At 39.9% G+C, this 12,500-nt stretch overlaps 1 protein-coding gene across 2 annotated transcripts in view; it reads right to left on the bottom strand.

Annotated features, from left to right (window-relative positions):
- The window catches only part of LOC137992947 (E3 ubiquitin-protein ligase rnf213-alpha-like), a 169,681-nt gene that overhangs the window by 128,200 nt on the left and 28,981 nt on the right, over positions 1-12,500 (bottom strand). For both annotated transcript variants that reach the window (XM_068838545.1, XM_068838544.1), the window contains exons 5-7: positions 8,112-8,348; positions 1,449-1,601; positions 626-796 (exon numbers count right to left, since the gene is read on the bottom strand). In XM_068838545.1, coding sequence (XP_068694646.1) covers positions 626-796; positions 1,449-1,601; positions 8,112-8,348 — 561 coding nt within the window. The remainder of the gene's footprint in view (positions 1-625; positions 797-1,448; positions 1,602-8,111; positions 8,349-12,500) is intronic.

Raw genomic sequence — 12,500 nt, 5'->3', positions numbered from 1 at the left:
TTTTTCTGTATCGAATTCATGCTAAAGCTATTTACACCTTTTCCTAAAAGTACTTTCTTTTCAATTTGTTAGGTGTGGAGTGAGCGGTCAGCTGAAAGAGGCATAAGCACAAAAGGAGCGAATTAATTGGGGTTTTAATGTGAAATGTTACTGTATAATGAATATATCAGTGACTGATAAGAGAGTAAATTACAAGCATGATTATTATTCCCACATATGGATTAGAATAGATCATAATGTTCACAATTATGCAAATTCTAGTCACAATTGCCAAAGTAATCAAAGGTAAACCCAGATTTATACTCCATTCATCAGATTAACGTTTTTTGCATCAAGCCACTCAAGAATTGGTGTTTAACCTACCACTATTTATAGTTTGTCCCTAAAATAATCTGTCTCTTTCATTTCTTATGTAAGGTAAAAGAGCCATAGGGAAAAAAAGGAGGGAAGCAATGGGCGTTTTTATTGGGATCTTAAGTTGAATCCACCTAATATTTAAAATGTTAAAATGAAACTACTGGTCACAAATTACATAGCTTATCAACTGTATTAAACTTTCCCTGAATGTAAACCAGCTGCCTCCCGAGGATTAGCGTTGATGAAATGTTGCCACCTGAGAACCTACCTTGCTCTGTTTTCTGCTGCTCTCCAGACTTCATTTTAAGAGCACGCTTTTCCATTGGACTTTCTGTTGAATCTGCAAATGGTGTAGATTGGCCAGATGAAGGCTCCCCGAACTTCTCTGTAGCTGGTTTGTCCTCTATTTTTTCCACGTTTCTTTTCTGCTGTCCATCACCTTGTTTTGATAAAGAGAGTAATATAGGCAAGATAAATTTTATTAATTACCAGCTAACGAGAACAGTCCATTATGCTCACAATTATGCAAAAATCCAGCCTAGGTAACCATGGGAAAGCCCATATTTATATCCCATTGATCCACTGATCGATTTCCATTATCACATTTTGAAACCACAATTTCCTGCCTCCTTTTGTCCTTATGGCTGTTTTACGTCAACACTTACTGCCCACCTAATAAATGGAAAAGGAAGAGAGTTTTACGTCAAGTTATAAATAGCTGTAGCTAACACCAATATTCTTAAATGGCGTGATATAGAATAAAACATTTTCATGCCATTTAAGAATTGGTGTTAGCTACAGCTATATATAACTTTCCCTAAAATACTCCTTCTTTTTCACTTCCTAGGTGGGGAGTCATTAGTAAGGCTCAGAGCCATAAGGAGACAACGTATTGGAAATTCAATGCGATCTTAACTTGAAATAAAGACAACTTATTGGAAGGCATTTAGCAGTATAATTATTATGGATTACTGAGCAAGTGCCAATTATCAAGACCACCTTTTCGATTGCGTTGGTCCATGCATATGCAACAGTTGTGTACAAATTTCCATTTGAAACATCTTATCTTTGATGGAATGTCACGAACCTACCATGCTCTGTTTGCTGCTGCTCTTCAGACTTTGTTTCGTTTGCATTTGAACCTAAAAGTGTGGATTGGTCAGATGACGGTTCTCCTGACTTTTCTGTAGCTGCTTTGTCCTCTGTTTCTTCCACTTTTCTTTTCAAAAGTTGATAAGCTTTGTCTGACAAAATGAAAGTATAATCAACAGCAATGAGAAGGATAGCACAGTGTGTAATGTACTGCTTGAGGAGAAATTGCAATCTGAGGAGAGAGCATCAGAGCCATAAATGAAAATAATATCATCCCAGGAGGACAACGTCTTGATTTACATTAATCCATAAACTAAACTCTTGTTGATGACTTTTAGATTAAGGCAGTCCAACTAGGGTGAAATTATTCTCCATAAAAATGCCAACAAGACCACCTTACTGCTTCCCCTCAGAGAATGGCAGAATGAATATCCAGTAGGTGTGAGATTGCAAATAATGTGATCATTGACTTTCTCAGGGTGAAGCCCAGTCTCAATCAAGACAAGAATATTGACGTTGGTGTCAACCACATAATTCTTGATCAAAAAGCGTTACCTCCTGATGTAACGAGTAGGATGCAAGAGATTCAGCCAAGCCCAATGCAGACTATTATGGGATGAGAGAATCCCGTGTGCGGAGAGAGAGAATGTTTTGATGTTTGGATTACTTTGCACGAATTACAGCAAATAAAAACGGACTTTCCTTGTGGAGTGTAACACTGACAGATTGTGCATTGAGAAGCAAGAAGTCCACCCAATTCTCAGCTCATGGTCCAGCTAGTCTTTTAAAATCAGAGAGCGATACAAGAACTAAAGTAGGATTTTTGTGACTAAAATGCTGGGAACGTGTTCTGAGGCAATGATGAGAAAACAAAGGAATCCAAAAAAATAACAGTAATGCGTTTCACTTTACATCTACATCTACTTTCCCAGAACATTTGCCACGATATCTGAGTAGGGAGGCATTTTTCAGTCAAGTCTTCAATTTAGTGCTTGGTCTTAATACTGATTGGCTGCAGAGATGTCAAACAACTTCGCTCGGCCAATAAGATCCTGGGGATACCATTTCAATGCCAGAGTTGGCGCGAGTTTTTGTGCATGAGTTTGCACTTGCTCATTTTGCTAGCCGAGGTACGATTTGGCCTAGTGTAATGATAATAATGATACTCAAATGACTTTTGTCGGGCATATAGTTTATTTGTGTCCCTTGTAGCATCATTTGCACCCTCGCTCCACTCGGGCGCAAATGATGCTACTCGGGCCACAAATAAACTATATGCCCTCCAAAAGTCATCTGATTGTCCTATTAACATTGTTGGTCCCTTGCCACGGTTTTGAAGAGGAAAGCGTTACATTCTGACTGTGCAGTGCAGTTTTACAAAGTGGGCTGAGCCGTTTGCAATTCCAAATCAATGTGCCACTACTTGTGCAAGGGTGTTGGTGAAGAAGTGGGAGTGTTGATATGGTGTGCCAGACAGTGTGTGCATACACAGTGATCAGGGAAGAAACTTCGAGTCCCAGGTGCTTGAGGAAAAGTGCCATTTGCTGGAGACCAACAAAACATGGTCAACTGCGTCCCACCCAGAGGGCAATGGACAGATTAAGGGCCAGAGTTCAAGATGATCCACAGAGCTGGGATGAACCCCTAGATTACTGTATAATGGCTTTTAGAAGTAGTGTCCACTGCTCCACGGGACATACACCTTTTGAACTTACGTTTGCAAGGTAAATGCGAATACCCCTGGATGTAATGATGGGCAGGGCCGAAGACGATGAAAGGAACTACTCGGAGTTCGTCAGTGATCTTCAGAGTTGTTTGGTAACTACATAACAACACGTGAGGAAAGTCTGCTAGCAGCTCAGCATCGGCAGAAAGAATGCTACGACAAGAGCGTGAAACACATGGTGTTTCGGACTGGTGATTAAGTGCTAAGCTACACTCCACAGCTGAAGCTGTGGAGAGCAAACAAATTCCATCGGCAGCGGCAGCGCCCATTTGAGGTATTGGAGTGTGTCACGGATATCACGTATCTGGTGAAGAAAGTCAGGGGACATTCTACGAGATCAAGCGGTTCATTTAAACAATCTGCGGTTGTATTAGAGAAGGCAGGAAGAACCCTTGGAGGAACCAGTTAAAAGGGGGTCGATGGATGCACCTCAAGGTGGAAGCGAGGAAAGTGAACGGGTAGCACTAGCCTGTGGGGAGGTGGAGTCGGTGGAGCCTGATATGGTTACTGGTGGAACTGAAGAAGAGGTTATCAGGGTTTAGGCTAGAGATGAGTTTTCGGATGAGGTTGTTGATGTGCAAGACAAGAGTGGATATGGGTCCTACCTGGCTGATACGGCTTCAGTGGGAGAAATCAAACAGAGTGGTGGATGCGACCAGGTAGTAGATATGCCAGATACAGAGGGAGCTAGACTGTCAGATGATGTTCAAATTGACGATTTGATCGAGGAGGAGAATAGAAACGACGAACACGAGGCAGTAGAGGAACAGCCAGTTGGACAGAGAACAAGACCAGTACGCATGATGTTACGTGCAGGAATAACCAAGAGATGTCTGCAAACAAGGTTAACCTTTTTCACAATCATTTAATTAGTTTTACACTGTTACAATTCTAGATTAAAGATTTAAGTTAAGCAGTTCGTAAAGCAAAGCAGGCTTACTGTCTTTCATGGTCATACAGGTATTGATCAACTTCGAACTCCAAGTTCCACTGACTGTGGACAACAATTACTGACTTTCTTGATTCACTGGATTCTTTCCACTCACTTGATTTTCTGTGTACACAAACTCTTACGGAAGACTTCATAATGAACTCTGAACTCTTTATCTTCTTCGCGTTTTCAGCTATCGTCTCTTTCTCCTTTTTCTTCTTTCCGGATATAGCAAGGTCAAAGGTTATTGCTTTACCACAGTTATAGCAGCTGATTATAGTGTGGCATCCATCAATCACGGCCGGCCACGAGGGTAAGCCCTCGGGCAAAGAGTTTTTCCCATAACTTACAAGCATGCTTTTATACTTTACACTAAGCAACTAGAAAGTTCTGTTGCTATTTACAGTCTATTACATGGTGTACTATTTGTGGAAACTGCTGAGTCACATGAAAGATATTTCTGGAATATTAGATTGTTAGGCAATTCTAGAAAAGTCTGGAATTGCATGACAGATAAACTAAAAATAATTCTGATCCTCATAACAATAAGGAAACCTCCAGATCGTTATGGTGAATGGATTCTACATAGTTTGCAGCAGATATCAGACCGTTTGAAGATGTTGGAAGACAAGCAAAGAAAGGACGAGGAGCATATACAGAAACTGAGACTGTAATTGCCGAAGAAGGCTAGAACATTGCGGGGACTCTGAAACTGTTTTTTCTTGAAGAGAGATAAACCTTCAAGGGTTTTTGCTAAGGGACTAAACAGAATGACTTTACTTTTTTTATTACTTGTAGTAGTCCTGAATCCGGAGATTCCTTCCTTGTAGGGAGGGGATAGTGTAATGGGACATTTCGTGCTAGATATATAGCATAGGATGAGGTTGAAAAACAACATGTGTTGTCTAGATTGTCTAGAACTGATTGATCTCAGCACTCAGTAATGGTGTGTTCTCGGCCACTGGATTAAAACTTTTTAAACAGATTCTGACGTTTGTTTCAGTGAAATCCACAAATAAACGACTCTTTACTTGTAAACGATATTGCTAAGGACTTCCGTGGCATTACATCCTGGTAGCGCACAGAGACTGGGTCGCAGAGTGATTTCCAAATATGGAAATGCTACTCCGTTTTCATTTTACGGACGCGAAGGTAGTTAAAGGGTAATGCAAAATAGCGTAATTTCATGACTCCCAAAATGCCCAAAAAGTAGAATGAAACACTGCAATAATCACTTAAAACTGTTGAACAACATAAGAGAAACAACAAAAGGAAAGATAAGCATAAAGGTGAAAGGTGAAGTCTCTGTTATGAGCCAGAAGGCCCATCAGGCTGGCGCTTATCTCCGGTTTCTGTAGCATGAAGCCACTAGGAGTATTTCTACTTCCCCCCTGGTTGGGATGCTAGTCCATCGCAGGGTTACCCCCAGCATTTCGGCAGTACCTATTTATACAGAGAGAGGCATCGTGAAAGTAAAGTGCCTTGCCCAAGAACACAACACAATGTCCCCGGCCAGGACCCGAACCCAGACCACTCAATCCGGAGTCGAGCACTCTAACCATGATGCCACCGTGCCTCCCACAAAGATAAGCATGGATGGACACAAATGGACAAGATTGAAATGGATTGCATTTGGGTAATCTTGAAAAAAGTCAGCCCAACGTTTTTCAAGTTTTAAGGTCGTTTTTCCTGAGAATAATCTTGCCTGTGATGTACGCATAATTATACTAGTAAAGGATTCCACCTTACCATTCTCGACTCTTAAACTCGCAGTTAACTTATGATACCCCCTAAACACCCTACAATAATGTGACATAGTTTTTTTGCGCGCATTAACTTGCAGAAAGTTACACAACACAGGAAAGAAGTTCATCCCATCAGCTTTCAAGAGACTTACTAGTAAAACGTGGTATAATATTATTTGAAATGTGATTTCGTAGCCTTGAATTAAATGCTGAAAGAAAATAATTCTTGTCTTGGTGATGTCTGCACTGTTGTATGTACGAAAATTTTAACGTGCCGCACATGCAAATCTCCTTTTCCCACATTAATTGCTGAATGTTTACTTGGTTTTTTGCTCAGTGACAGCAATGGAACTCTCGCAACAGGTAAGCAATACTTTTTGCTTCTCATGTCGTCATTTGCAACTCGAGATATTCTTTCCCACGTCGTGTGAGTTAAGTGCACGCACAGACATTTTAATGTTTACATTTAATCTTACCCCAATAGTCAAATTTGGGCTCAATTTTTGAAATATCTCTTGTCTCGTCTCACCCAAGCAAATCTTCAAGGAGCTTTCAAACAGTTGCCCACCAAATCCTTTTTTTCAAGGGCTTTTCAAGCGCCCTTGAAGTCGAAAATTAAATTCCAGGGCTTTTCAAGGACTTAAGGAGTAGCAAGAACCCTAGGAACAGCTTTGTATTTCTGTTAAACCCCTTAGGCTATTAAATCATGTCAGGAAGATGATGACCTCACGAAAAAGAGTGGTTTTGCCTGGCATCCGAGAGCTTTACGAACAGTCAGAAAGGTATACATTAAAGGAAGACAGGTTTGACTACTGGGCCAGATGTGTTGTGCAGAATATGTGTGCAAAGGCTGCAGAGACAGTTCAGCACAAACTAAACACTTGGTAAGGCACCATGGTGTGCTTAATGACCTTTTCTTTGAGATTGTTAAGCTTTTAGATCCAGTGTTGTACTGCTCCACCTTGGTAATCTCCTGTGCAACCAAAGGCATGCAATGTACGAGAAGACAATGAAGTATGCCGCACTTAGAAACAAGACCCACAGTATCACATTATTCTACATTATTGTTGATGCCCTAGGAGGCTACTCAGAAGATATGCATAGAGACAAAAAAGACATGCTTGGGAGAAGAGCAAGAAGAGTTTTGAGTCACATGCAAAAGTCAGCAGTGTTTTCCTCCACCCTGAACACTGTGAAGTATTTTATGATTATCTCTAGAAAATAGTTGCCAGCATATTATTATTCCCTTTTTGCTGCAATTTAGTTTTTTTTTCTATTAATGTCTACATACTTTAATATATTTTAATGATATCTGCTGGTTTTTTTTGTAGGTACATGTAACCTCTCTTAAACACGTAGGTTTAAAAGATGCAATTCAATGATGTAAATTTGAATGCATGACGTCTGTGATGTTGGTGCAATGCTCTACCAACTGAGCTATGAAACCACTCAGTTGGAAGCAGCTCAATTTCTTGGGCTCCTGAGCTGTTTGGTTCTTATTTACTTGTTTGAGCAAGTTGAAGTTTTGGCAGCTATTCAGCTGGTGTCGACCTGCTATACCCACCCACCCATACACTCACAAAGGACAGCCACAAAACCGGGAACTTCATCCCCTACTCTTCTCGATTAGTGTGCGTGGGTTCTTTAACGTCCCACAGGGAACTTATGAATGTGGAAAATATTTGTGAGACCGGGCCTACGGTTTATAGTCCTTATCCAAGAAGACTTGAAAGTCTAACCATTTGTGTGTGTCATTACAAAGGCTGCACTTTCTCCTCAGTTATTTTAAGACCCTGAGTGTTGGTCTGGTCGGAGTCGGACTCACAACCTCCTGCATAGCAGCCCGTTGCTCAACCAACAACCTCGTTCTCAGGGTTCTCTCCTACTCTTCCCCTCTCTCGCTCCAGAGGAAGAGTAGGAGACAACCCTGGGAACGAGGTTGCTCAACCAACTGAGCCACCAGTGCAGGGTTCCTCTGAAAGGACTTGATGAGCTTTGCGCCAACATTGCAGAGGTCATCATGGGTTTAAATCATGTTGAAGCCAACCAAATTTTTCAGGTGTCTAGAGAAGTCAATTGGTTAAATTTTCCAGATAAGTTAGAGAATCACTTTTTCCTTTCTTCTATAACCTGCACATCACAAAGTGGAGGATATGCAGCTTAGTGTTCTCCACATGTGAAATGTTAAAATGGAAATAGTCATCACACATTATATTGCTGAAGTGTATTCAAGTATCCTTAATTGTGTCTGTAAACACACCTGGGCCGTTGTAATCAGCTGCCTCTTGAGAACCAGGGTTTGATGAGATGTTGCCACCTGTACCTTGCACTGTTTTCTGCTGCTCTTCAGAGTTCATTTCAAGAGCAAGGTTCTCTAGGGTACTTGAAGTTGAATCTGCAAGTGTAGATTGGCCAGATGAAGGTTCTCCTGACTTCTCTGTAGCTGGTTTGTCCTCTAATTCTTCAGCTTTTCTTTTCTGCTGTTCATCATCTTGATCTAACAAATAAAGTAATGTAAGCATGATAAATAATTATTGTTATTGATTATCAGCTAATGAGAACAGACCATGCAAACTCCAGTCACAAGAGCCCTGGCAATCATGAGAAAGCCCATACACCCTGCTGATCAGATTGTTTTCTGTATCATGCCCTTTAAAAAATGGTGTTAGCTACAGCTATTTACAGCTTTTCCTAAACTACTCTTTCCTTTCCATTTCCAAGTGTGGAGTGATGAGTGGTCAGGTAAAAGGGCCATTGACCACTTTCATAAATGGCGACCTCCTTTACATTCTTTTGTATTTGTTAATTAGACCTACTGCCCTCATTTTGAAACAAAAAAAAATGTTTCGAAATTTGGTCGTTGTAGCGGGCTACAAAGGCTTATTAATATTAAAGTGCTGCTATGACGAAATTTGCATCTTTCCTATGTATGCCATTTAAAGACATACACATGTAGTTTGCACGAGAAGAATGCTTTTTACTATTTTCAAATATCTCTTTTTGTTGCAGAGATATTTAATTTTATGATAAAAACTAACGATGAAAAGTTATAAAGTTTCTACCTTGCGGAGGTCATTTTCAAGCGAGAGTTAAAATATACAAGTAAATTAGCATAAATATGTTTGTCACAATTAAAAATAATTTAAAAAACACCATGATCACTAAAAAGGCAGTAAAGTATGTAACATAATTGATAAAATATTTGTAAAAAATGGGGGACATAAATTAATTAGAAGAATAAACAACAATAAGCTTTTATAACCTGATCTAAAGAAATAATTTAGCACGGATGGAATCAGATTGTTTGTTTAGCGTTGGTTTTAGGTCTTTGATAAAAAACATTTCGAAAATAAGACAATCAAATTTGTTTTGGGCATTTCCTTAAAGTCCTAAAACTTTGCGCAATGTCGTCCGGTTCCAAATCATGTTGCTCTCTGAGATGGTTTCCGACTGCCGATCCTTTGTGTTCCTCAATTCGCTGGTGAAGGTGGTGGCACATTTAACCGACATAACCTGCATCACACAGGTCACACTTAAAATAATACACCACACATTGCTGATCACCGGTGGCAGCTTGTGTTCCCTTACTTTTGATTTCATCCTTGATCTTCCGCCTTTGAACACCAGGCTAATATCTTCATTGACCTTTCAACTGAGGTCACCAAGTTGTCTGCGTACTGCGTTTGCAGATCTTTGATCTTAAAGGGCAGCACGATTCTGATTGGAGCTTCTCGCTTCTCAGACACTTGCGTGCGTGAGTCTTCAGACACTTTTGAATCGATGAATTGGTGGATGGTAGAATGCACAAGATTGTCTGGATAGCACAATCGAGCAAAGGTCTCTTTAAGGCGTTCATATTCCGCATGAAAATACTTCCATGTAGATGAGAGCTTAAACGCATGGTTAAGCATGGTGTTCAGTAGTTAGCGTTTATACCTCCCATCCATGTGGCTGTGGTAGTGTAACCGAACCCCATATCCGTCGGTTTTTTGTACACCTTTGTGTCTAGCCGGCATCCATTCTTCATTACTTCCACTCCCAGAAACGGAACCCTGCCGTTTTCTTCAAGCTCTATTTCTGAAGTTGATAGCAGGATGACTGTTGTTCGTCGTTAGGAATCCTGAAGCTGTTTCAACATCAGTCATTACGCTAAGTTTATCATCAACGTTGCGTTTGTAGACGTCAGGCATCTTGTTTTCTGTTTCCAGTTGTTTCTCGATATTACACATGAAGGCATTTGCCACGAGGGGTCCCAGAGGCGAACCCACAGCAACACCTTCCACCTGCTGGTGCAGATTTCCTTCAAACTGAAAGAGGTGATGTTTGGTGGCAATTCTCAACAGCTCTATCAAATCCGACTTCGTGATGTTGATACTGTGTTCTTCATTGAACCAGTTATTTTGAAAGGCTCTTTCTGCAATGCTCTTGATGGTTTCATCCACAGGAACGTTAGTGAAGAGCGAAGATACACCAAAATGTCATGTTCATTGATTTCCATCTCATAGAGCTCGTCGGCGAAAAGGCATACGTCATTGATGGTGCCGGCTAGACACAAAGATGTACAAAAAACCAACGGATAGTGGGCTACTGTTACACAACCACAGCCACGTGCACATGGATGGGAGGTATAAACGCTAACTACTGAACACCATGCTTAACCGTGCGTTTAAGCTCTCATCTACATGGAAGTATTTTCATGAGGAATGTGAACGCCTTAAAAACACCTTTGCTCGATTGTGCTACCCAGACAATCTTGTGCAGTCTACCATCCACCAATTCATTGACTCAAAAGTGTCTGAAGACTCACGCACGCAAGCATCTGGGAAGCGAGATGCTCCAATCAGAATCGTGCTGCCCTTTAAAGATCAAAGATCTGCAAACGCAGTACGCAAACACCTTGCTGACCTCAGTTGAAAGGTCAATGAAGATATTAGCCGGGTGTTCACAAGTCCGAAGATCAAGGATGAAATCAAAGTAAGGGAACACAACCTGCCCCTGGTGAATCAGCAATGCATGGTGTATTATTTTCAGCGTGACCTGTGTGATGCAGGTTATGTCGGTTATACATGCCAACACCTTCCCCAACGAGTTGAGGAACACAAAGGATCGGCAGTCGGAAACCACCTTAGAGAGAAACAGGATTTGGAACCGGACGACATTGCGCAAAGTTTAAGAATTTTAAGGAAATGCCAAAACAAATTTGATTGTCTTATTTTCGAAATGTTTTTTTATCAAAGACCTAAAACCAACGCTAAACAAACAATCTGATTCCATCCGTGCTAAATTATTTCTTTAGATCAGGTTATAAAAGCTTATTGTTGTTTATTCTTCTAATTAATTTACGTCCCCCATTTTTTACAAATATTTTATCAATTATGTTACATACTTTACTGCCTTTTTAGTGATCATGGTATTTTTTAAACTATTTTTAATTGTGACAAACATATTTATGCTAATTTACTGGTATATTTTAACTTGCACTTGAAAAGGACCTCCGGAAGGTCGAGACGTCGTAACTTTTTATCGTTAGTTTTTATCATAAAATCGATTTCCAATAATTTGCTCATCAATACATATTCAAGTTTTCAAAATATGCAAATTAGCCAAGTGACGACGTCATAAACTCAACCGAATTATGATCAAATGTGATGGAAAAAGATATCCCAGCCAATTTGTACCAGAAATGCTTGATTCTTTGCAGAAAGATCTAGAAGATGTGCTCCACAATATGAGCATACCAGTTTTGTTACCATGGCAACATACTGGGTTCCAGACCTCCCTGATATTAAACGCTTTGCTGGCCACCTTTCTATTTTGATATTTGCCTATGGTGCCTCATCTGCATGATGCTGCAAGCATATATAGATACGTTAGATTCAAGTTGTTGCCTTGCTAAATGTTTTTCTAGCTTATGATTCACCAAAAATATTGAATCAGATTGAAGGGGACTGGAAAAGCATGAGTTGCCATGGAAACCAATTTCTTTACAGCTGAAGGTGTGTTGCCTGTATAAATATTAGCCTACCGAGTTTCAATGGTCTCTGCTGCAAATTGACCAAGATAGCTCTATTTATAAGCATGATTTTATATTGGGTTTAGTGAATGATGTCATCATAATCTCATTTGCATATTTTACACATTTTTCAAACTTAAACATCTCTGAAACCAATACAGATATTTCCAAACGGTAGATGGAGTTTTTCATCTTTACTGGAATTCTACATAATAAACCTAAAAATTCAAGGGATAAAAATTTGATCATAATAGCACTTTAAAACAGACAGAAGAATATTATATTTGGCCACATTACGAGAGAAGTTTATAAGGACAAAGGGAGCCAACTTATCGTGGGTTTTAATGTGAATATACTACTGTATAATAAATACATTAGTCCGTGATAAGAGAGTAAATCATAAGCATGATAAATATTCTTAATACTATGGATTAGCAGATAATTAGAATAGTCCATAATGTTCACAATTATGCAAATTCCGGTCACAATTGCCGAAGTAATAACAGGTAAACCCATATTTACACCCCACTCATCAGATTAACATTTTCTGTATCAAGCCATTCAAGAATTGGTGTTAGCTACAGCTGTTTATAACTTGTCCTGAAATACTCTTTGTCTTTCATTTCTTATGTAAGG

Source organism: Montipora foliosa, chromosome 2 (assembly GCF_036669935.1).
Source record: "Montipora foliosa isolate CH-2021 chromosome 2, ASM3666993v2, whole genome shotgun sequence".
Lineage (NCBI taxonomy): Eukaryota > Metazoa > Cnidaria > Anthozoa > Scleractinia > Acroporidae > Montipora > Montipora foliosa.
This window is presented reverse-complemented; position numbering and strand designations above follow the sequence as displayed.